This window comes from Nerophis ophidion, linkage group LG18 (genome assembly GCF_033978795.1).
Source record: "Nerophis ophidion isolate RoL-2023_Sa linkage group LG18, RoL_Noph_v1.0, whole genome shotgun sequence".
Classification (NCBI taxonomy): domain Eukaryota; kingdom Metazoa; phylum Chordata; class Actinopteri; order Syngnathiformes; family Syngnathidae; genus Nerophis; species Nerophis ophidion.
The window spans coordinates 33,421,087-33,445,832 of record NC_084628.1 but is presented as its reverse complement, the minus strand read 5'-3'; the positions used below and the strand labels follow the sequence as shown (position 1 = coordinate 33,445,832).

The 24,746-nt window shown below is 40.1% G+C and overlaps 2 protein-coding genes, 5 non-coding genes and 1 pseudogene across 7 annotated transcripts; all 8 read left to right on the top strand.

Moving 5' to 3' along the window:
* Positions 1-1,621: 1,621 nt before the first annotated feature.
* LOC133537388 (E3 SUMO-protein ligase ZBED1-like) lies at positions 1,622-5,836 on the top strand. The gene is made up of 2 exons (XM_061878401.1): positions 1,622-1,680; positions 3,813-5,836. The coding sequence occupies exon 2, from the start codon at positions 3,857-3,859 to the stop codon at positions 5,336-5,338; it is 1,482 nt and encodes a 493-aa protein (XP_061734385.1). The 5' UTR covers positions 1,622-1,680; positions 3,813-3,856; the 3' UTR covers positions 5,339-5,836.
* zgc:112970 (uncharacterized protein LOC541543 homolog) lies at positions 5,771-9,900 on the top strand. The gene is made up of 7 exons (XM_061878444.1): positions 5,771-5,778; positions 6,036-6,238; positions 6,365-6,461; positions 7,649-7,811; positions 8,082-8,216; positions 8,319-8,447; positions 8,735-9,900. The coding sequence occupies exons 1-7, from the start codon at positions 5,771-5,773 to the stop codon at positions 9,074-9,076; spliced, it is 1,077 nt and encodes a 358-aa protein (XP_061734428.1). The 3' UTR covers positions 9,077-9,900.
* A 4,926-nt stretch (positions 9,901-14,826) lies between these two features.
* Positions 14,827-14,990, top strand: LOC133537620 (U1 spliceosomal RNA). The gene has a single exon (XR_009802742.1). It is a non-coding gene; the product is annotated as a U1 spliceosomal RNA (small nuclear RNA).
* A 1,261-nt stretch (positions 14,991-16,251) lies between these two features.
* On the top strand, positions 16,252-16,442 carry LOC133537624 (U2 spliceosomal RNA). Its single transcript, XR_009802747.1, has one exon. It is a non-coding gene; the product is annotated as a U2 spliceosomal RNA (small nuclear RNA).
* A 2,626-nt stretch (positions 16,443-19,068) lies between these two features.
* Positions 19,069-19,232, top strand: LOC133537619 (U1 spliceosomal RNA). Its single transcript, XR_009802741.1, has one exon. It is a non-coding gene; the product is annotated as a U1 spliceosomal RNA (small nuclear RNA).
* Positions 19,233-20,119: 887 nt separating this feature from the next.
* Positions 20,120-20,310, top strand: LOC133537623 (U2 spliceosomal RNA). Its single transcript, XR_009802746.1, has one exon. It is a non-coding gene; the product is annotated as a U2 spliceosomal RNA (small nuclear RNA).
* Positions 20,311-22,930: 2,620 nt separating this feature from the next.
* On the top strand, positions 22,931-23,094 carry LOC133537621 (U1 spliceosomal RNA). Its single transcript, XR_009802744.1, has one exon. It is a non-coding gene; the product is annotated as a U1 spliceosomal RNA (small nuclear RNA).
* Positions 23,095-23,984: 890 nt separating this feature from the next.
* LOC133537625 (U2 spliceosomal RNA) lies at positions 23,985-24,165 on the top strand (annotated as a pseudogene).
* The last annotated feature ends 581 nt before the right edge of the window (positions 24,166-24,746 follow it).

Here is a 24,746-nt window from a genome sequence, read left to right as displayed (position 1 = left end):
GCTGGTATAGCTCTTACGGTCACTGAGGCACACAAACCTCCTGACCACAATAAGGTAGCAATCCCTCAGGGGGGGGGAAACTGAAAAATAAAAATAAAATAAATGAATAAAATAAAATAAAACATCCTTCATCCAGATTTTATCAACCAACAACATAACATTTATCCTAACTGGATGGCCTAACTCTCAAATAAATTTTGACCCAAAGTAGGACTTCACACACTACAGTCAATATTTACAAAACTGAAAGGTAGTCTGATGAATAATGATAAAAAAGAATCTCAAACTAATTTATAAAACAGAACATGGGCACACATCTGGGCACAAAATTCATTCACTCCAATGTATGTGTGTTGCCCACTTGCTTGTAAATTGGTGGAAACGGCAGTGTTTTTGTTTTTAGGTGTCTTGGTGATATCAAATTAAACTTATAATTTGTTTATTTCAAAATGTGGATTATAACATTAAAGGTTGACAATGTAGAATTACAAGAAAAACAACAGAAAAATAATTCCAGCAGTCAATTGCCAGACCGTTGCTAAGTAAAACGGGCCATTGCTAGGGACTCCGCTCTGAACAGAGGACAGCAGAGGAGGACTGCTAAGCAGGATATATACCTTATGTTTCATTTTTACCGTCATTAACAGCATCATAAATGACTTGTAGCTTGTTACAGGGACAGTGGAGGCTCTCTGCCTTCCAATCCACTGCTGCTCAGAGCCTCCGCTGTCACTGCTCTCGTCAAGTTGTAAAAAAAAAAAAAAAAGGAACTCCGTAGCACCGAAAGTCCGCGACGATAAACGTCTTTATGACAGATAAGACTACACAAATACACCCATCCTAACAAGTATATGATAAATGTAGACGACTTTTCCTTTTCTTTTACTTTCATACTGCAAAAGTGACTGGATGTTTACTGAGAGCTGAGGTGTGTGTGCGGGTGTGTCTGCTGCGCAGCCTGTGGAATGGTGAATACACGCACAGCGGAGGGAGGGATGAAAGGGAAGCCGACACTACTATATCGTGTGTGTCCCTTTTTCGGCTGATTTTTCCGCTAGTGCAGATAATTTTGTCAACTTGTAATGTAGTAATTTTGTGAGTTTATTAAAATTAGTTTTCTCAAATTTTGATTTGAGGGGGCAAGACATTTATTTAAGTGGGCTCTGCCCCGTCTTGCCCCTGCGTAGAGCCGGCCATGGTTCCTTGTAGTCTAAATAACATGTAATGGTGGTTTTTTGGTCAAAATGTTGCATAGATGATGTTTTACAGATCATCTTCAAGCCGCTTTCTGACAGTCGCTTCAGGATGTCCCGTTTGGTGGGCGGTCTTATCTATTGGGCTCACCTTCGACAGCGTCTTCTCTCCGTCATCTTTGTTGTACCAGTGTAGCGTGCAAGTGTGACACTTATAATTAGTCACAATTGTTTTATAAAATTAATGTGTAAACAGAGTATCCTAATTTAGTTGAAGGTATTTTCATATCTAAAGTCACAGTTAGTGTTAGGTTCCAAGCTGAATGCCACAAACATGTTATTCCGCCACGCCAGCAGAGGGAGCACTCGTATAGGAAAGGAGGGAAATGGTAGGTGCTCATTAGTGCTTCCGTGTCTCAGTCAGGCCACACCCTGCGATGAGAACGCAATCAAGCACTTTGTGTCTTCTTTTTATCCCTATAAACAGGTCGGTAAAGTGTGATAATATTAACACATTTGTTTCCAAGCAATTATAAGCGTTTGTTAATATAGAAATATCGAAGTATGTTTTTTAAATGTGTGTATTTGTGATGACATTTGTAACATTCAATAAGCGATGTCTCTTTGTGTGTGAGCGCGTGGTTGGGCGGGAATGGTGGCGGCAGTGGACTTGTTTAAGATAAACTGATTGTTGAGAAGTTTTATAGGTATAGTCAGGTAATAACATGTGCTATTGTAATTGATTTATAATGACAGTGACAATATAGAAAAAACCTTTCAAGAAAGCAACAATATTAAAACGAAGCAATGTCAGAATACAGTGCAAACATGTAAAATGAAGAGGTTTATTAAAGCAACAGTGTATGGCGTCACATTAGTGCCAAAAATCCAAGCGCATAAAACTGTTATCGCGCGCTGATTCTCCACTTGGCGGGCGCGCGCAACACCCTATGCGCGCGGTGCCATTTTGCGCGCGCGCGGTGCCTATATGTGCGCGCTCCGTCTCGGTCTGGCATCTCTCGCGCTCTCATGTTTGTTTTGGCACTTTGAGTGGGGGAATGGTTTATACGGCCCCTTCTTTCTGATTGGCTCTGAGCGCTGTCAGTCAATGGCAACGTACCTAAATGATAAATGGGTTGTACTTGTATAGCGCTTTTCTACCTTCAAGGTACTCAAAGCGCTTTGACACTACTTCCACATTTACCCATTCACACACACATTCACACACTGATGGAGGGAGCTGCCATGCAAGGCGCCAACCAGCACCCATCAGGAGCAAGAGTGAAGTGTCTTGCTCAGGACACAACGGACGTGACGAGGTTGGTTCTAGGTGGGATTTGAACCAGTGACCCTCGGGTTGCGCACGGCCACTCTCCCACTGCGCCACACCGTCCTTACCTCAGGCAGCTGGCCACTAGGGGTGTGCGTATCGATCCTGTGGTATTGATATATCGATACTCACACGCTACTCATTTGGCATCACTTTTCTGAAAAAAGTATCGATATAAACCAAAAAACGGCGTGTGTGGGGTGCAAGCATCACTTTCAGATATTTTTGATTACTTACTTAACTTACTATGTGCTGGGACACCCCTGTACCTGGCAGAGTATAGAGCTGACCCAGTCACGTCACAGGAGACAGCGAATGAGCGTCGTCAACGTGCAACACACACATAGCCAGCCGACAGCGATGCAGCCAGGCCAGGAGGTCAGCGCGGCCACAGATGCGGGAGCCGGAGGAATGGAAAAGCCAGAGACGCGATAATGGGAGACAAGAAACGAAGCGTGGTGTGGTGTTATTTTTTACCAGTAGACAAAGCCACGGCACGGTGCGAACTGTGTGACAACAAGTGCCACACAGCAGCAACACCAGCAATTTATTTAAACATATAAAGACCACACATCCCGAGAGCCACAGTGAGCTGGTAAAAAGACAGGCTCACGCTGCTGTGAAAGACCCTGCGCCGCCACCCGCAGCCCGGCAGAAGACCCTGCACGAAAGTCTGCAAAAAAGCCAAGTGTATCCAGGTAGCCTAGTTAGTGTCCGACCTTTGACAGTGTAGTGATAAAGTCTATAAATATTCCGATCACAATCTACTAATAACATACACTTCAGGTGAAGGGGGGAATTATATCCAGTGTTGTCCAATTGTTGACTTAAAACAGGTATTGTTTTTTGTTATTTTTAGTAATGTTTACTGAATATTTGTTTTTTAAATGATTATCCTAAATTCAAATAATTTCCACACAGGGGAATTTACTGTTAGTTGAAAATTGCTTGACTATTTAAAACAAGATAAGAAAGAGATAACATTTGGAGATTCTTCATCTTTGCATTACAGTTTTATTTTTTTTCCAAGAAAATCTTGATATATATGATTGAATGTGATTTAGGTTTTAATCTGTAGCATGATTTTTTCCATTTCGAAAACATTAGCCTATTTTATATTTCATTAATTGCTAATTATATCACAAACTTTAAAAAATAACTGCAGCTTCTTGCGATTCGGATTCGACAGTTAATTGGAAAGCCCTAATATCTCATTAAATCCTCAATATCTTTTATAACAAATACATTTTATCTTCCCTATTGTGACATGAAAATGTTATTCTTTTCAGATGAGTCTCATAGAGCACGTGAGATCACAACAAGCCTTGCCAAAATGATTGTGAAGGACTTGCAACCCATTTCAATAGTAGAGGACCAAGGTTTCCGGCATTTTATGAAGGTGGTAGATCCTCGATACCAGATCCCTAGTCGGAAATCCATGATGACAGGTGAAATTCCCAAACTGTACGAGCATGCACAAAAAACAGTAAAGGACTCCATGCAATCAGCAAGCAGTGTGGTTTTAACAACCGACATGTGGACTGCAAGAACCACTGAAGGTTATTTGACTCTGTCAGGACATTTTATTGACAAAGACTGGCAGATGCAGTCTTGCAACCTTGCAACAATCCATGTAGCTGTGCAGCACACAGCAGACAATATATCTGAACTCCTCAAAAAAACAACTGATGAATGGGGCATCACCAGTAAGGTTCATGCGGTTGTTACAGACAATGGAGCCAATATGGTCTCTGCTGTGCGTAAAACTTGTTGGAAACATATTCCTTGTTTTTCTCACACACTCAACCTCATTGTGAAGGACTCCATTAAGGCTGACACAAGTCTTGAGTCCAGGTTTGAGAAATGCAGTGCCATTGTTCGGTTCTTCCATCACAGCACCAGAGCAATTAACAAGCTAAAAGAAGTACAAAATCAGTTGAATTTACCACAGCATAAACTAATCCAAGCAGTAGATACTAGATGGAACTCTGTGTTGTACATGATTGACAGACTGTATGAGCAACAACAAGCCATCACAACAACACTTTGTCTTCTCGGAAGAAACAACATGTGCCTATGTGATGAAGAATGGTCCCACATCAGGCAGGCCAGTGATGTCCTCAGGCCTTTTGAAGAGGCCACCAAGGAGGTTTCAGCAGAGCAGTATGTCACGATTTCCAAAGTCATACCTCTGGTCTGTCTTCTTCTCCAGAAAGTAACCACATCTGCTGACCAGGGTAACAGTCTGGCTTCACAACTTGCTGCACAATGCAAGCGAAGGTTCCAAAACATTGAACACAACCACACTCTTGCAGCCAGCACCTTTTTGGACATTCGCTTCAAAAACATTGTGTTCAGTGATTCTGCAAATGTGGATATGATTAAATCACGGATCATCACAGAAATGCAAGCCCTGGCCTGCGCTGAAACACAGTCAACAAGACATGAGGCTGACGCGACTGCATCAACTGTGACACAAGAGTCACCTGCTGAGTGCTCATCATCCAAGGGAATATGGCAGGAGTTTGACAGTCATGTTCTGGCTTTTCAGAGCAATCGCACAGCAAACACATATGCGTATGTTGAAATGAGAAGATACATGGAGGAAAAGGTGATCCCAAGGATTGAGGACCCTTTGGTTCGGTGGAAAAAAAATGAGAACACATTCCCAATGCTGAACAAAGTTGCGAAAAAATACCTTGGAACTATTGCAATGTCTGTTCCAGCAGAGAGACTCTTCTCTAAGGCCGGAGAAATAATCAGCCAGAGGCGTAATCGCATCAAAGCAGAAAACGTGAACATGTTACTTCAATAAAGTGTGACGTGTGATGACATATCTCGAGTACACTAAAGGTGTGATGGTGTCAGACATTTTTGTAGATCATTTTTCCAAGTTCATTTTCTCAGGGAACTGTCTTTCGTATGCAGGTTTATAGGACAAGAAAATCCTAGTTTATTGTGATAAGGAAATTATTGACTTTGCTTCAGAGAAGTGTTATAAGTTTACTTCCACAAAGAAGTTTGAAACATAACATTGTTATAAATAATTTTTTAAAGCTTTTTCTACAAATATTTTTTTTTGAGAAAAGTGAAAATGTGTATATTTTTGTTGACCATAATAAATGTGGTATGAATGGTCTGTATTTGTCTTGTGATTTGTCTTAAATAATAACAATAGTAATAAAATTTTTGACTGACAAAAATTGCCAATAATAAATTAATGGTATCGGTATCAGTATCGGTATCGATGAAAATGTAAGAAAAAGTATCGGTATCGTATCGAATCCTAAAAGTGTGGTATCGCCCATCCCTACTGGCCACGCCCAGTACATAGTTTTCAAGTAACATGTACTATTTAAATAACCATAATTTGCTCAATTTTCAACTCATTTCCAAACGGTTTGATTTGTTATAAATGTCAGGTTTTCATGGGGCTATCATGGCTGAACAAGTAAGTCTTACACTATTATCTCTCAGATTTAATTTGCCTAATATCCCCCCAATATTATAAGCATTGCTGACATCATTCAAAGCATAGCTGACAAGGTGGATGCAGCAACAACCTTCAACATCTGCGTCACGAGGGACCAGATGCTGGAAAGAGGCATGAAACTGTGGCAAAGACAAAATAAATCTTCCCCCAAAAACCTTACAGTTTCATTCATAGGAGAGGCTGGCATTGACAGTGGTGCCCTGAGGAAGGAATTTTTAACTGGTATGTTTTATTTGTTGACCTTCTAATTAAATGTGCTGTGACATGTCATCAGTCTTACACATTTTGGTTATATACTGTACTTCTGTATTCTATAGTAACCAATTTGCATCTTCCTTTTCCAAACAGAAATGCTGGCAGGGATCGAGAGGAGGTTTTTTGAGGGGGGAATTGATGGCAAAGTACCAAAGTACTCAATGACCGACTTTGAAAAATACAACTTCAGGTAGGTTGTAAAAAAAGGCAGATGAAGTGAAACTATAGCAATGCTTTTCTTTACACTCTCTCATGCACACAGATACTCATGTTATAAGAAGTATATTGTTTCAAAAATATTAACATTAATTCCGCCCGATTGTAGCTGAGATTGGCGCCAGCGCCCCCCGCGACCCCGAAAGGGAATAAGCGGTAGGAAATGGATGGATGGATGGATGTTATTTTAAACATCTTTCAGATTACATTGCTCAATATCAAAAAACACTTTACTACACAAATATTAGACCCAATGTGCAGGATTATTCTATTAGTATTAGTTAATTTTGTTTTATCATATCTTAGCTTATTTTTATGTTTTATCATACCTTAGCTTATTTTATATGGTCTTATTATATTTATATTTCAGTTTTTATTGTATTTTATTTTATAGTTTTTCATATTGTAGTTTATTTTTATGTTTGATTATATCTTATCTTATTTCATACTATTTTTAGACTTTTACCTGATGTGTATTTTAATTATTTTTAATCCATTTATTTTATCATCTAGTGCAGGGGTAGGGGAACCTATGGCTCTAGAGCCAGATGTGGCTCTTTTGATGATTGCATCTGGCTTTCAGATAAATCTTAGCTGACATTGCTTGAATGAATAATTCCGCTTGTAATCACAATGTTAAAAATAACGTTGAAAATATAAAACTTTCTCATGCATTTTAATCCATCCATCCGTTTTCTACCGCACCTGTTCAAGAAATAAAAATGTTATTAAAAAATAATTAGAGACTAATTATACTCTGAAAATGTTGATTTTACATAAAAAATGCACACATTTAGTTGTATTCAGTGTTAAGAAATATGATATGGCTCTCATGGAAATACATTTTAAAATCTTTGCCTTTCATGGCTCTCTCAGCCAAAAAGGTTCCCGACCCCTGATCTAGTGTTTCCTCAAAGAGCCCTCTGGATCTCCACGTCCAGAGGGTTCCTGTGATTGGCTCTTCTCGTTGGAGCCTCTGTATCCATGCATGTGCCATTGTCATTGTGTTATTATTATTGTTGTTGTTTGATTTCTCATTTTCTTTTTAACTATGTAAAGCACTTTGAGCTGCATTTTAAATGTATGAAAAGTGCTTTATAAATAAAAATGTATTATTATTATTATTAGTAATAGTATTTTTCTTTTCTTTTGGGATCACAGGACTATTGGAGAAATATTTGCTGTGAGTCTTGCACAAGGGGGACCACCACCAAACTTTTTAATGCATTGGTGTTACATCTACATATCCACTGGTGAATTTGACCTGGGATCAATAACTGAAAAGGACGTTGTGGACCTGGAGCTCATCGAACTTATAAAAGAGGTAGCACATTTAATTGCGTGGGCAAAATGTGTTTCGAATAATTTCTTGTTTGGGTTTCATGTTGTTTTGATATCATTACTTTTCAAAGATTCAGGCAGCTGACAGTGAACTCCTGATGGCATACACAGACAGGATTTTGTCATGTGGATACACAGAGCCTGTGTCCATTGAAAAAAAGGAAGACATTGTGCGGTAGGACACGTCCCTCAGTGTTGCTTCATTTTTTGTTGCTAATGTAATTGATTCACTATTTTTGTTGTAGCTCTTTAGTTCTACACTATAGTGAGGTTACTGCCCATGCTCCAACAAACCTCCTCTGGAATGAAACTGTATGACCTCCTCACCTTAGTCCAGCAGGAAAACAACATCTGCAGACAGCTTTTTGTTCCAGGATCTTTTGGCAAGGTAAACATTTCATAATGTCAATTAAAAAGTAATCTGCATTTAATAATTTACAGAATATCCACAATTAAACTGTCATGACTTTCTTCCTTTTATAAACTCAAGGTGGATGCTGATTTTCTCGTGCAGTCCCTATCCCCTGTCTTTAGTGAGATTGGCACAATGAGACATCAAAGAGAGTCCACAGTGGTCAACTTTCTCCAAGACTTTGTACAGGCTATGGAGGATGAAGGTGTATATTTTCTTTTTAATTCAAATGTTGTTGCTTCACCTTAAAAACAATTACAAAGCACAGTTTGTTAGTAGTGATTTATTCTTGAAGATAAAGCTATTAATTTGGTGGATTACATATATTTGTCCTATATAGTCCTTTACAAAGCAGTCAACATCAACACTTACATTATAATCATACTGCCTTTTAATGCTTGAACTGATGTTTGTTTTGTATCATCAATGCCATCATAAAACTTCCTGTTTCAAAATAAAAAAACTAAACTAAAAACTTTTCATCACTTTTTCAGAAGAGGATGAACACAACTCAGAGACCAGAGAAGAAGATGAGGTCAACAAGGCTGAAAAACAAAACAATGAGACATATTAATGTTGGCAAGTTCTGCCAGTGGCTAACAGGACAATCTCATATTCCTTTAAGTTATGCAGAACGTAAACACTTTAAAATGGTCATGGAATTTGACCATGACTGTGAGGTTCGTTATGGTGCAAATCATACCATCTGCTATCCTGTGGTTAATGCATGTTCCTGCTCAGTTTCATTCCCAGTTGCACACCTGAGAACATATGCAGAGTTCAAAACGGTACTCTCTCAGGCCATTGTCAATGGCTTTGAATTTAGCCGGTATTGAGGGGTTTAAATTTAAGGAGGAGACCCACTGTGCAATGAGTGGTCCACGACATGTGTATAAGGCGTCATCAATAAAACCTACAGGAGATGTCCTCAGGGAGGCCACAGTGAAAGCTTTACTATGTCTTTCCATGGAGGTCTTGTCTTGATGTGAAATGAATAGGGGTAGGGGAATAAAAATTGTGATTTCACATTGAATCAAATCTAAACCTCCTGCATGACAGGTGAGATTTCTACCATCTGGACCACCAGTGCATCCGAGGTAACATTGAGTCTTGTAAGCATCACATCACAGGTATGAGATGGTTACTAAGGTATTGTAATACTCAATATTACTAAGGATCATGCACTGGTGGGCGAGTAGTAAGAGTCCCACTTGTCATGCAGGAGATTTAGGTTCGATTCAATGTAAGTAGAGAGATGATGCCTTGGAGAGGTGTTTTGGATCAGTCTTTGCTCAGTGGGGATGAATGAACTCCAAACTCATTGTATGCGCAGTGATTTCACATGTTCATGGCAGACAATGTATAGTTGTTCATTAGTCAAGTTTGGGTCAGTCGGATCAATGAGAGTTTGGAGTTCATTCAGCTCCTCCTCAGTTAGAGGGCAATCATATTCAGGCACCACAATGCCAGTTTCAGGTTCCGAGTCGTTGCCATTGTAATCAGCCGCAGTCTCCCAATCAATGTCCAGCTCTTGAAGATCCTATGTGCCAAAAGAGAGTATTTTAGTTTGCACAGATCATTACAGTGTATGGTTGTTATTTATTTTCAAGGTGTTCCATTCTTCCTGGATCTTTGTTCAATAAACACTAATTCAATCCTCGTGTTTTGATTGTTTTCTTTTTTTTTGCCACAAAAATACTGTCGACAAAACACTTACTGCGATGTTTTCAGAATGAGCATCGCTGTTGTTCAACATCTGTCCACATTCCCACATCTGCATCAGACTTCTGTTCCCCTCAGTGCGCATTGGATGGTGGTTCCAGCCTTCAGTGAAGATCTCCAAATCTTTTTTGAGTCTTGGAAGAAATGCCTAGTGGACACAGAATATGTCGTCTATGGACGAGATGTCCAGTATGTCATTTTCTTCAAGAGAGTACAGAAGGTTGGAATACTTGAACGATACAGAGATCCACAAATCTCGCCATAACCGCTTTATCCTATTGAGGGTCACAAAAACATAAAAATGGAATTTCCATGAAGGCAAACATGATATTGTGCTAATAAGTGAAAGCTAGAGGAATTGTACCTTTGATTGTGGACACCCTTTCCCGAGATGAAACTTCCACAATGGTTGCCACGGACTGTGAACATAAACCGGGCGATGTACACGTTCTCTACTCCCTGGTCAGCTCGTACCCTGAAATTGGTTAAAATGGAGGAATCAACAGAACAATGTATTTGTAACTTTAGTACATGAGTACACTATCCAATTCGTATTTTCAACATTAACAAATGTGTCCAGTAATAATAGTATGCATATAAAGTCCCCTTTTTGGTTACAGCTAAAAACATGCAGCGAGACAATGGCAAGGAATCATGAGCAAAGAATATGAACTGTGTGGAGAAATGGCATAAAATATGTTCCTGTCTTTGTTGTTCAGCCAAAGGATGGGGTAAATAACATATTTGTATCTGTCATTTCTGACTATTGCCAATATGCATAGCATTGTAATAATCTGAATAACACTACCTTGAGGGTAAACCATGTTGTTGAGTTGCCTCCAGAAAGAAGTGAAATGCTGTTGAAGCACAATTGTTGGTCGCTGCATTTAAGTACAGTATCTACAAAAGTCAAATAAAATGTAAACCAGTTTAAAGGCATGCGTGTGCACCTGCACCAAGATTACACTTGGAAACTAAAAAAAAGTAAAATAAACAAGATGGCAGTTTGAATACAATATGTGGGCAACTGCCAAATGTGAACAACTGCTTTGGATAAGCTGCCTCAATAATGTGAGATTCTGGCATATTGGCTACAGGGAAGGCGAGGGTGAAATTCAAAATTATGTACAAAATCCTGTCCTGTGAGGCTTAAGTACATGGAACAATTGGATTGAGAATGGTACTATTGTAGCCTTTTTTTAATGAAACAATCCACAGAAAGCCTAATTATTATAATGTAATTTATAAAAAAAACTAAAATTAGGTTACCTTTCTCGAAAAACCATCGATTCCTCCAAAAATGACAATGTTGTATCTGAGAAGCAAACATACAACTTGAATTTAGTCATTTACGATTTGTGTACTATACAGTGTACAAACAGTATGATTCGGTCTAAGTGGGTTAAGGTCCAGAATAATGCATACAAATAAAAATATTCCACATATTATGTGAAATTACATATCCCCATGATGGATAGTCACTGTACAAATGAGAACTGGTTGATTATCAGATTACATATATAGAAACAACTTCAATACAAACCTGATCAACTTGTGATTTGTGTCCACATGTACCAGGGACAAGGGCCCTGGTACAGAGTAAACTCAGCATATGACACAGCCAAGAATGGACAGTCTTGAGATGATACCCATGGAATCAACTCTGTGCATGCAGGCAGCAACTCTTCTCCATGGAACTCTGTGTCCCAGAGAATCCAGTCGGCCTTTTACCATCCTGTAGCCTGCATTTGGTAAATCACGCTTAATGTCAGAAACCAAATTGTCAAACTCAGCATCGGTGATGGGACTATACATGGCCCTGACAGAAAGCTCATTCTCTCTCATCCTTCGATAGATTGTCCTTCTTGAAACACCCATCAGTGTGGCTATGCAAGGCACAGGAAGGTGTACGCCAAGCAGTTCCTTCAAATGCTGTTCATCAACCAAAACTTTAGGGCGTCCTTTGTATCCTGTCTTCTCCACTGTGACATCTGGGGCTGGATGTTCCAGTTGTGCTTTCACAAGTTCAAATAGTTCCTGCAAAGTCTGGATAATAGCAGCTGGTACTTGAATGTGGTTGGATAGGGCCTGCAGAAGATACAGCTCCTGTCGACAAACAAATTCTAAAAAGTCCAAATTTGGAGGAGTTGTGGAAAATGCCAATTGAATTTTATCTAAAAGTTTTTGAAGAAGGTAATGTCTCATCTGTTGAGTGAACATCACATAGTTAATGAAGTGTCAAGATCAATATCTCTCTTTTCATACACATACAACCAGTCCACAGAAGTCAGTCAATGATGGAAATTATATTTTCAAATATGTTTTCTTTCCTCACTTGTCTGTTTTTAAAAATATTTTTATTGATTTAATATTTGTATATATAAATATTGAATGTATGCCACAATGTGGGACTATAAATTTATTTCCTCTATCTACTTTAAGTTTACACCAGAGTCTACCCGAACCCACTTATCTATGCGTACTTCATATCAGGACCAGATGATTAGCATATGGGCCTAATTATTGATGTTCTGATTGCAATTGCTATTTTAGTAGAATAATGAATGACAGGTTATCACTACAATTAATGAATATGGTTTTAATATTACTATAAAAAGTATTTACGTTTCTGCAAACAACTCAAACTATGGAAAATTAGATATCAGTCTAGATGGCAGAGTTAAAAATATGTATTTAAAAAAACAACAAAAAAAGCTAGCTCCATACATTAAGCAAATTAAATCTGAGAGATAATAGTGTAAGACTTACTTGTTCAGCCATGATAGCCCCATGAAAACCTGACATTTCTAATTAATCGAACCGTTTGGAAATTAGTTGAAAATTGAGCAAGTACAAGGCGTGGCCAGGTGCCTGTGGTAAAATGGCTGTCACGTTGCTCTTCCACTGACTGACAGCGCTCAGGGCCAATCAGAAAGAATAGGCTGTCCAAGCATACCCGCCCCCAAAGTGCCAAAACAAACATGACAGCGCGAGGAGAGATGCCAGACCGAGACGGAGCGCGCACATATAGGCACCGCGCGCGCGCACAAAGGCACCACACGTGCGCAAAAGGGTGTCTCGCGCGTTTTTATGCGCTTGGATTTTTGGCATTAATGTGACGCCATAACATTGCCGCTACGTGATGCATATGTCAGAACAAAAGTGTTGGGATATGTGACGATCAATCCTCGATGTTTTTGTGGAATTGTTTTATCATTTCAAAAGTAAAGATGTAATTGTCTAACGATGTGAATGAACAAATGTGGAATTGAAATTTCTTCATTTCTTTACTCTCATTTACATTTTTATTGTGCTTTTAATCACATCCAAATGGTTTCAATAATGTAAACCACAATAAAAATGTAAATGAGAGTAAAGAAATGAAGAAATGCTTAGTAAAATAGTCAGGCCACACCCTGCGATGAGAACGCACTCAAGCACTTCGTGTCTTCTTTTAATCCCTATAAACATGTCGGTAAAGTGTGATAATGTTAACACATTTGTCACCAAGCAATTATAAGCGTTTCTGAATGTAGAAATATCGAAGTATGTTTTTTAAATGTGTGTATTTGTGACAGGGGCGGTTCTAGGCATGCTTGTATGAGGGGGCAGTCAGAATTGTGAAGGGGGCATCATGTGTACACATCATGCTCCAGCACTTTTTTTTCTGTGCTTATAGTAACGATACTTTCTTCATTGAAATGGGTCTTTAGCTATGTGTCCAACCCCAACCTGGAGTAGTGGATTGCACTTTGTCAGGCCTCTACCTTCAGACCTGTCCAACTTGGGTGTCCCACCTGAAGACTAAGCTCCTGCTGGTACAGCTCTTACGGTCACTGAGGCACACAAACCCCCTGACCACAATAAGGTGGCAATCCCTCAGGGGGGGAAACTGAAAAATAAAAATAAAAATAAATGAATAAAATAAAATAAAACATCCTTCATCCAGATTTTATCAACCAACAACATAACATTTATCCTAACTGGATGGCCTAACTCTCAAATAAATTTTGACCCAAAGTAGCACTTCACACACTACAGTCAATATTTACAAAACTGAAAGGTAGTCTGATGAATAATGATGAAAAAGAATCTCAAACTAATTTATAAAACAGAACATGGGCACTCATCTGGGCACAAAATTCATTCACTCCAATGTATGTGTGTTGCCCACTTGCTTGTAAATTGATGAAAACGGCAGTGTTTTTGTTTTTAGGTGTCTTGGTCATATCAAATAAAACTTAGAATTTGTTTATTCAAAAATGTAGATTAAAACATTAAAGGTTGACGATGTAGAATTACAAGAAAAACAACAGAAAAAGAATTCCAGCAGTCAATTGCCAGACCGTTGCTAAGTAAAACGGGCCGTTGCTAGGGACTCCGGTCTGAACAGAGGACAGCAGAGGAGGACTGCTAAGCAGGATATATACCTTATGTTTCATTTTTACCGTCATTAACAGCATCATAAATGAATTGTAGCTTGTTACAGGGACAGTGGAGGCTCTCTGCCTTCCAAACCACTGCTGCTCAGAGCCTCCGCTGTCACTGCTCTCGTCAAGTTGTAAAAAAAAAATAAAAAAATAGGAACTCCGTAGCACCGAAAGTCCGCGACGATAAACGTGTTTATGACAGATAAGACTACACAAATACACCCATCCTAACAATTATATGATAAATGTAGACAACTTTTTCTTTTCTTTTACTTTCATACTGCAAAAGTGATTGGATGTTTACTGAGAGCTGAGGTGTGTGTGCGGGTGTGTGTCCCTGCGTAGAGCCGGCCATGGCGTGTTTACTAGTGTGCACGCGGTGAGTCCATCATGGTGTGTGTGAAGCACTTGTGTGTGTGAGCCATGTACAACTCATATTTACCTGGCAGGGGAGATACCATGATCATGAAAGTGGTTCACCTAGGGTGAGGCTCAGCCATTGCACTCTGACTGTGTTGACCCTTATGAATTCCCCAAATGTGGGAATTTCGACTGCATAATTTGTGGTAGTGGGGGACTGCGTGTGTGCCCTCCCCTGATCATCTGTTAATGACAAAACACACTAAATGTCTCATGTCCCCGGAGTGATTACATGTTCTGTTATTGAAATGAACACATGGCAATGTAGCCACCATTTAGTGGTGAGTAACACATATTACAATGTTGAAGAATTTCACTGAGTTTAAGTTTCAAACAAAGCAACAATTCAACCTGACTAATTATGCAGTGAGTGCACGGAGAGCTGGTGTTGTACTGCCACCTAATGGTGACACCTATGCTGGCTATGCTTTTAACAACACAACCTGTGTTGTTTATCAGTACAGGTACTGAGAAATGACTCATGAATGATTTCTAAGCGGGCTTCACGGTGGCAGAGGGGTTAGTGCGTCTGCCTCACAATACGAAGTTCCTGCAGTCCTGGCTTCAAATCCAGGCTCGGGATCTTCCTGTGTGGAGTTTGCATGTTCTCCCCGTGAATGCGTGGGTTCCCTCCGGGTACTCCGGCTTCCTCCCACCTCCAAAGACATGCACCTGGGGATAAGTTGATTGGCAACACTAAATTGGCCCTAGTGTGTGAATGTGAGTGTGAATGTTGTCTGTCTATCTGTGTTGGCCCTGCGATGAGGTGGTGACTTGTCCAGGGTGTACCCCGCCTTCCGCCCGATTGTAGCTGAGATGGGCGCCAGCGACCCCGAAAGGGAATAAGCGGTAGAAAATGGATGGATGGATGATTTCTAAGCATTTTACATGGGTAATTGTTATACAATTTATTACGCATTAGTTACAAGTAATGCTAAAGTCTTATCTGTTGCCTTCATTTCCGGTTTTAAGTGTTGTAGGTACCCCTCCATGTCACTTGGTGGTGGAAAAGTTTGTCTCAATGGCACAAGAATTAAGCCGGAAGTAGTTTGGTCATGAGGCGGGCTCGACGATTAAATTGGTGAAATGTTGATTGTACAGCTACTTTGCGTTTTGCTAAAATATTCTACCAACCACCAACATTTATGTATTTTATATTGAAGTTTGTTTGTTTGGTTTAATGAGACTGGGGCGATAAGAGTGTTGGAAAAATGTATTTCGCCACTTACTATTGGACTGAGGTGTACGACGTGAGGAGTGATCAAACACTTCCGTTCATTAAAAGTCTTTGCAGCTTTGAAAATAATGCAGTCATTCATAAAGTGCATGGTTGTTGTTTGGTGTGTTGATATGTGACGTTGTTTTTGATCAATGTGTGTAACCCTCACTTTAGGTTGTTGTGTCCGGAATGACATCCTCCCTTCTGACAACCCAGTGGCATCACTTCTCTGCCTTTTGGCTAAGATCAAGTGTAGTATCTGTTTTTATCAGATTAATATCTGATACATACCTAATCAGGGTACCATATATTAATTTGATTTTTGAACCAGGGTGATGGAAAAGGAGCTTGCTTCACCCACTCCATGCATTGACCTGGTATTGCAGTGTCTCCAGGAACGGCGCACTCTTTCTCTTGTCCAAAGCAATTTAAATGTCTGTAAAAATATCTGAAATACAGTTGATCTTAGAACAAGTTGTTGAGTTCTACAGCACAGAAATTGCATGGGCTGAGTTAATACCGTTGTTGTTGCATACATGAACGTCGGACACAACACAATTACCACCCGGGGTAATTGGTGTCTTGCAGGTAAAGTCGTCCTCTTCTTTGCATCAAGTTTTAAACATCTATACTTTAAACGGATTAAACCGAACTTTGTTCAAGATGTTTCAGACGAGATACGAACAGAAAAGTGAACCATGTTGTGTGGAAAAATTGCAAACAGTTGCGTGTCTTTGGGTCTGTTATTACCGGTTTTGCACATCGAGAGAGTGACATGGTTGCCCATTCTTCTGCGCAAAACATTTCCAACTAAGTCGAATTAGAAGGAAGGTGTTTGTGAACGGCATTTTTTAGATATTGCCCAATATTTTGTATTGGAATTAGGTTTTTTTTTTCAAGCTAATTTAAATGTGATTTGTTATGTTCCATTATGAAGTTGTTCAAGTTTGATGTCAGTGAAAATCTTATTCGGTGTAGTGTGTGCTACTCACCACTAGATGCTGACAGTGTAACATGTGTTACTGTCCCAAACAAAGAAACAGGAAGTGGCTGTAACGGGAGGTAGGGACACCCAGACCCTTCCAGTACAGGCTCGGCGTAGTAGTGTAGATTGAGTATTGGGAACAAATAATTGTGTTCAAGTGTAATATCAATAGTGATAATAATGTAATGATCAAACAATGTTGTGTAGTTGAGTCTTTTACATGTGCAGGCTTGTTGAGTGTGTGTATGTTTCAGGGGCGGTTCGAGGCATGCTTATATGAGGGGGCAGTCAGAATTGTGAAGGGGGCATCATGTGTACACATCATGCTCCAGCACTTTTTTTTCTGTGCTTATAGTAACGATACTTTCTTCATTGAAATGGGTCTTTAGCTATGTCTCCAACCCCAACCTGGAGTAGTGGATTGCACTTTGTCAGGCCTCTACCTTGAGACCTGTCCAACTTGGGTGTCCCACCTGAAGACTAAGCTCCTGCTGGTATAGCTCTTACGGTCACTGAGGCACACAAACCCCCTGACCACAATAAGGTGGCAATCCCTAAGGGGGGGAAACTGAAAAATAAAAATAAATGAATAAAATAAAATAAAACATCCTTCATCCAGATTTTATCAACCAACAACATAACATGTATCCTAACTGGATGGCCTAACTCTCAAATAAATGTTGACCCAAAGTAAGACTTCACACACTACAGTCAATATTTACAAAACTGAAAGGTAGTCTGATGAATAATGATGAAAAATAATCTCAAACTAATTTATAAAACAGAACATGGGCACACATCTGGGCACAAAATTCATTTACTCCAATGTAAGTGTGTTGCCCACTTGCTTGTAAATTGATGAAAACGGCAGTGTTTTTGTTTTTAGGTGTCTTGGTCATATCAAATGAAACTTATAATTTGTGTATTTCAAAATGTAGATTAAAACATTAAAGGTTGACAATGTAGAATTACAAGAAAAACAACAGAAAAATAATTCCAGCAGTCAATTGAAGGACGGCGTGGCGCAGTGGAAGAGTGGCCGTGCCCAACCAGAGGGTCCCTGGTTCAAATCCCACCTATTACCAACCTCGTCACGTCCGTTGTGTCCTGAGCAAGACACTTCACCCTTGCTCCTGATGGGTGCTGGTTGGCGCCTTGCATGGCAGCTCCCTCCATCAGAGTGGGAATGTGTGTGTGAATGGGTAAATGTGGAAATAGTGTCAAAGCGCTTTGAGTACCTTGAAGGTAGAAAAGCGCTATACAAGTACAACCCATTTATCATTTATCAATTGCCAGACCATTGCTAAGTAAAACGGGCCGTTGCTAGGGACTCCGCTCTGAACAGAGGACAGCACAGGAGGACTGCTAAGCAGGATATATACCTTATGTTTCATTTTTACCGTCATTGACAGCATCATGAATGACTTGTAGCTTGTTACAGGGACAGTGGAGGCTCTCTGCCTTCCAAACCACTGCTGCTCAGAGCCTCCGCTGTCACTGCTCTCGTCAAGTTGTAAAAAAAAAAAAAAAAAAAAGGAACTCCGTAGCACCGAAAGTCCGCGACGATAAACGTGTTTATGACAGATAAGACTACACAAATACACCCATCCTAACAAATATATGATAAATGTAGACAACTTTTCCTTTTCTTTTACTTTCATACTGCAAAAGTGATTGGATGTTTACTGAGAGCTGAGGTGTGTGTGCGGGTGTGTGTCTGCTGCGCAGCCTGTGGAATGGTGAATACACGCACAGCGGAGGGAGGGATGAGAGGGAAGCCGACACTACTATATCGTGTGTGTCCCTTTTTCGGCGGATTTTTCCGCTAGTGCAGATAATTTTGTCAACTTGTAATGTAGTAATTTTGTGAGTTTATTAAAATTTGCTTTCTCAAATTTTGATTTGAGGGGCAAGACATTTATTTAAGTGGGCTCTGCCCCCTCTTGCCCCTGCGTAGAGCCGGCCATGGTTGTTTACTAGTGTGCACGCGGTGAGTCCATCAATTAACATGGTGTGTGTGAAGGACTTGTGTGTGTGAGCCATGTACAACTCATACTTACCTGGCAGGGGAGATACCATGATCACGAAGGTGGTTCATCTAGGGTGAGGCTCAGCCATTGCACTCTGGCTGTGTTGACCCTTACAAATTCCCCAAATGTGGTTATCTCGGCTGCATAATTTGTGGTAGTGGGGGACTGCGTGTGCGCTCTCCCCTGATCATCTGTTAATGACAAAACACACTAAATGTCTCGTGTCCTCGGAGTGATTACATGTTCTGTTATTGAAATGAACACATGGCAATGTAGCCACCATTTAGTGGTGAGTAACACATATTACAATGTTAAAGATTTTCACTGAGTTGAAGTTTCAAACAAAGCAACAATTCACCCTGACTGATCATGCAGTGAGTGCACGGAAAGCTGGTGTTGTACTGCCACTTACTGGTGACACCTATGCTGGCTATGCTTTTAACAACATAACCTGTGTTGTTTATCAGTACAGGTACTGAGAAATTACTCATGAATAATTTCTAAGCATTTTAAATGGGTAATTGTTATACATTTTATTACGCATTAGTTACAAGTAATGGTTAAGTCTTATCTGTTGCCTTCATTTCCGGTTTTAAGTGTTGTAGGTACCACTCCATGTCACTTGGTGGTGGAAGCGTTTGTCTCAATGGCACAAGAATTAACCTGGAAGTAGTTTGGTCATGAGGCGGGCTCGACGATTAAATTGGTGAAATGTTGATTGTACAGCTACTTTGCGTTTTGCTAAAATATTCTACCAACCACCAACATTTATGTATTTTATATTGAAGTTTGTTTGTTTGGTTGAATGAGACTGGGGCGATGCGAGTGTTGGAAAAATGTATTTCGCCACTTACTATTGGACTGAGGTGTACCACGTGACCATGACAAGCAGGAGTGATCAAACACTTCCGTTCATTTAAAGTCTTTGCAGCTTTGAAAATAATGCAGTCATTCAAAAAGTGCATGGTTGTTTGATGTGTTGATATGTGACGTTGTTGTTGATCAATGTGTGTAACCCTCACTTTAGGTTGTTGTGTCCGGAATGACATCCTCCCTTCTGACAACCCAGTGGCATCGCTTCTCGGCCTTTTGGCTAAGATCAAGTGTAGTATCTGTTCTTATCAGTTTAACATCTGATACGTCCCTTATCAGGGGGCCATATATTAAATTGATTTTTGAAACAGGGAGCTGGAATAGGAGCTTGCTTCACCCACTCCACTCATCGACCTGGTATTGCAGTGTCTCCAGGAACGGCGCACTCTTTCTCTTGTCTGAAGCAATTTAAATATCTGTAATAATATCTGAAATACAGTTGATCTTACAACAAGTTGTTGAGTTCTACAGCACAGAAATTGCATGGGCTGAGTTAACATAGCTGCTGTTGCATACATGACTGTTAGACACAACACAATTACCACCCGGGATAATGTGGTGTCTTGCAGGTAAAGTCGTCCTCTTCTTTGCATCTAGTTTTAAACATGCAAACTTTAAACGGATTAAACCGAACTTTGTTCAAGACGTTTCAGACGAGATACGAACAGAAAAGTGAACCATGTCGTGTGGAAAAGTTGCAAACAGTTGCGTGTCTTTGGGTTTGTTATTACCGGTTTTGCACATCGAGGGAGTGACATGGTTGCCCATTCTTCTGTGCAAAACATTTCCAACTAAGTCGAATTAGAAGGAAGATGTTTGTGAACGGCATTTTTCAGATATTGCCCAATATTTTGTATTGGAATTAGTTTTTTTTTCTCAAGCTAATTTAAATGCGATTTGTTATGTTTCATTATGAAGTTGTTCAAGTTTGATGTCAGTGAAAATCTTATTCGGTGTAGTGTGTGCTACTCACCACTAGATGTTGACAGTGTAACATGTGTTACTGTCCCAAACAAAGAAACAGGAAGTGGCTGTAACGGGAGGTAGGGACACCCAGACCCTTCCAGTACAGGCTCGGCGTAGTAGTGTAGATTGAGTATTGGGAACAAATAGTTGTGTTCAAGTGTAATATCAATAGTGATAATAATGTAATGATCAAACAATGTTGTGTAGTTGAGTCTTTTACATGTGCAGGCTTGTTGAGTGTGTGTGTGTTTCAGGGGTGGTTCTAGGCATGCTTATATGAGGGGGCAGTCAGAATTGTGAAGGGGGCATCATGTGTACACATCATGCTCCAGCACTTTTTTTTTCTGTGCTTATAGTAACGATACTTTCTTCATTGAAATGGGTCTTTAGCTATGTCTCCAACCCCAACCTGGAGTAGTGGACTGCACTTTGTCAGGCCTCTACCTTCAGACCTGTCCAACTTGGGCGTCCCACCTGAAGACTAAGCTCCTGCTGGTATAGCTCTTACGGTCACTGAGGCACACAAACCCCCTGACCACAATAAGGTGGCAATCCCTCGGGTGGGGAAACTGAAAAATAAAAATAAAAATAAATGAATAAAATAAAATAAAACATCCTTCATCCAGATTTTATCAACCAACAACATAACATTTATCCTAACTGGATGGCCTAACTCTCAAAGTAGGACTTCACACACTACAGTCAATATTTACAAAACTGAAAGGTAGTCTGATGAATAATGATGAAAAAGAATCTCAAACTAATTTATAAAACAGAACATGGGCACTCATCTGGGCACAAAATTAATTTACTCCAATGTAAGTGTGTTGCCCACTTGCTTGTAAATTGATGAAAACGGCAGTGTTTTTGTTTTTAGGTGTCTTGGTCATATCAAATGAAACTTATAATTTGTGTATTTCAAAATGTAGATTAAAACATTAAAGGTTGACAATGTAGAATTACAAGAAAAACAACAGAAAAAGAATTCCAGCAGTCAATTGAAGGACGGCGTGGCGCAGTGGAAGAGTGGCCGTGCCCAACCAGAGGGTCCCTGGTTCAAATCCCACCTATTACCAACCTCGTCACGTCCGTTGTGTCCTGAGCAAGACACTTTACCCTTGCTCCTGATGGGTGCTGGTTGGCGCCTTGCATGGCAGCTCCCTCCATCAGTGTGTGAATGTGTGTGTGAATGGGTAAATGTGGAAGTAGTGTCAAAGCGCTTTGAGTACCTTGAAGGTAGAAAAGCGCTATACAAGTACAACCCATTTATCATTTATCAATTGCCAGACCGTTGCTAAGTAAAACGGGCCGTTGCTAGGGACTCCGCTCTGAACAGAGGACAGCAGAGGAGGACTGCTAAGCAGGATATATACCTTATGTTTCATTTTTACCGTCATTGACAGCATCATAAATGACTTGTAGCTTGTTACAGGGACAGTGGAGGCTCTCTGCCTTCCAAACCACTGCTGCTCAGAGCCTCCGCTGTCACTGCTCTCGTCAAGTTGTAAAAAAAAAAAAAAAAAAGGAACTCCGTAGCACCAAAAGTCCGCGACGATAAACGTGTTTATGACAGATAAGACTACACAAATACACCCATCCTAACAAATATATGATAAATGTAGACAACTTTTCATTTTCTTTTACTTTCATACTGCAAAAGTGATTGGATGTTTACTGAGAGCTGAGGTGTGTGTGCGGGTGTGTGTCTGCTGCGCAGCCTGTGGAATGGTGAATACACGCACAGCGGAGGGAGGGATGAGAGGGAAGCCGACACTACTATATCGTGTGTGTCCCTTTTTCGGCGGATTTTTCCGCTAGTGCAGATAATTTTGTCAACTTGTAATGTAGTAATTTTGTGAGTTTATTAAAATTTGCTTTCTCAAATTTTGATTTGAGGGGGCAAGACATTTATTTAAGTGGGCACTGCCCCCTCTTGCCCCTGCGTAGAGCCGGCCATGGTGTGTTTACTAGTGTGCACGCGGTGAGTCCATCACTTAACATGGTGTGTGTGTGAAGGACTTGTGTGTATGAGCCATGTAAAACTCATACTTACCTGGCAGGGGAGATACCGTTATCATGAAGGTGGTTCATCTAAGTTGAGTCTCAGCCTTTGCACTCTTGCTGTGTTGACCCTTACGAATTCCCCAAATGTGGGAATCTCGGCTGCATCATTTGTGGTAGTGGGGGACTGCGTGCGCGCTCTCCCCTGATCATCTGTTAATGACAAAACACACTAAATGTCTCGTGTCCTCGGAGTGATTACATGTTCTGTTATTGAAATGAACACATGGCAATGTAGCCACCATTTAGTGGTGAGTAACACATATTACAATGTTAAAGATTTTCACTGAGTTGAAGTTTCAAACAAAGCAACAATTCACCCTGACTGATCATGCAGTGAGTGCACGGAAAGCTGGTGTTGTACTGCCACTTACTGGTGACACCTATGCTGGCTATGCTTTTAACAACATAACCTGTGTTGTTTATCAGTACAGGTACTGAGAAATTACTCATGAATAATTTCTAAGCATTTTACATGGGTAATTGTTATACATTTTATTACGCATTAGTTACAAGTAATGCTTAAGTCTTATCTGTTGCCTTCATTTCCTTTTTTAAGTGTTGTAGGTACCACTCCATGTCACTTGGTGGTGGAAGTGTTTGTCTCAAAGGCACAAGAATTAACCTGGAAGTAGTTTGGTCATGAGGCGGGCTTGACGATTAAATTGGTCAAATGTTGATTGTACAGCTACTTTGCGTTTTGCTAAAATATTCTACCAACCACCAACATTTATGTATTTTATATTGAAGTTTGTTTGTTTGGTTGAATGAGACTGGGGCGATGCGAGTGTTGGAAAAATGTATTTCGCCACTTACTATTGGACTGAGGTGTACGACGTGACCATGACAAGCAGGAGTGATCAAACACTTCCGTTCATTTAAAGTCTTTGCAGCTTTGAAAATAATGCAGTCATTCAAAAAGTGCATGGTTGTTGTTTGGTGTGTTGATATGTGACGTTGTTGTTGATCAATGTGTGTAACCCTCACTTTAGGTTGTTGTGTCCCGAATGACATCCTCCCTTCTGACAACCCAGTGGCATCGCTTCTCGGCCTTTTGGCTAAGATCAAGTGTAGTATTTGTTCTTATCAGTTTAATATCTGATATGGGGTACCATATATTAAATTGATTTTTGAAACATGGAGCTGGAACAGGAGCTTGTTTCTCCCACTCCACGCATTGACCTGGTATTGCAGTGTCTCCAGGAACGGTGCACTCCTTCTCTTGTCTAAAGCAATTTAAATATCTGTAATAATATCTGAAATATGGTTGATCTTACAACAAGTTGTTGAGTTCTAGAGCACAGACATTGCATGGGCTGAGTTAACACAGCTGTTGTTGCATACATGACTGTCGGACACAACACAATTACCACCCGGGATAATGTGGTGTCTTGCCGGTAAAGTCGTCCTCTTCTTTGCATCTAGTTTTAAACATGCAAACTTTAAACGGATTAAACCGAACTTTGTTCAAGACGTTTCAGAAGAGATACGAACAGAAAAGTGAACCATGTCGTGTGGAAAAGTTGCAAACAGTTGCGTGTCTTTGGGTCTGTTATTATCGGTTTTGCACATCGAGAGAGTGACATGGTTGCCCATTCTTCTGTGCAAAACATTTCCAACTAAGTCGAATTAGAAGGAAGATGTTTGTGAACGGCATTTTTCAGATATTGCCCAATATTTTGTATTGGAATTAGGTTTTTTTTTTCAAGCTAATTTAAATGCGATTTGTTATGTTTCATTATGAAGTTGTTCAAGTTTGATGTCAGTGAAAATCTTATTCGGTGTAGTGTGTGCTACTCA

What these genes read in the sequence shown, in the direction of transcription:
- LOC133537388 (XM_061878401.1), top strand. Translation starts at nt 3,857, where the DNA reads ATGATTGTGAAGGACTTGCAACCCATTTCAATAGTAGAGGACCAAGGT.
- zgc:112970 (XM_061878444.1), top strand. An exon ending in TCATCGAACTTATAAAAGAG is followed by an intron (nt 7,812 to 8,081) that starts GTAGCACATTTA and finishes GTAGCTCTTTAG; the next exon opens with TTCTACACTATAGTGAGGTT. An exon ending in AGGCTATGGAGGATGAAGGT is followed by an intron (nt 8,448 to 8,734) that starts GTATATTTTCTT and finishes TCACTTTTTCAG; the next exon opens with AAGAGGATGAACACAACTCA.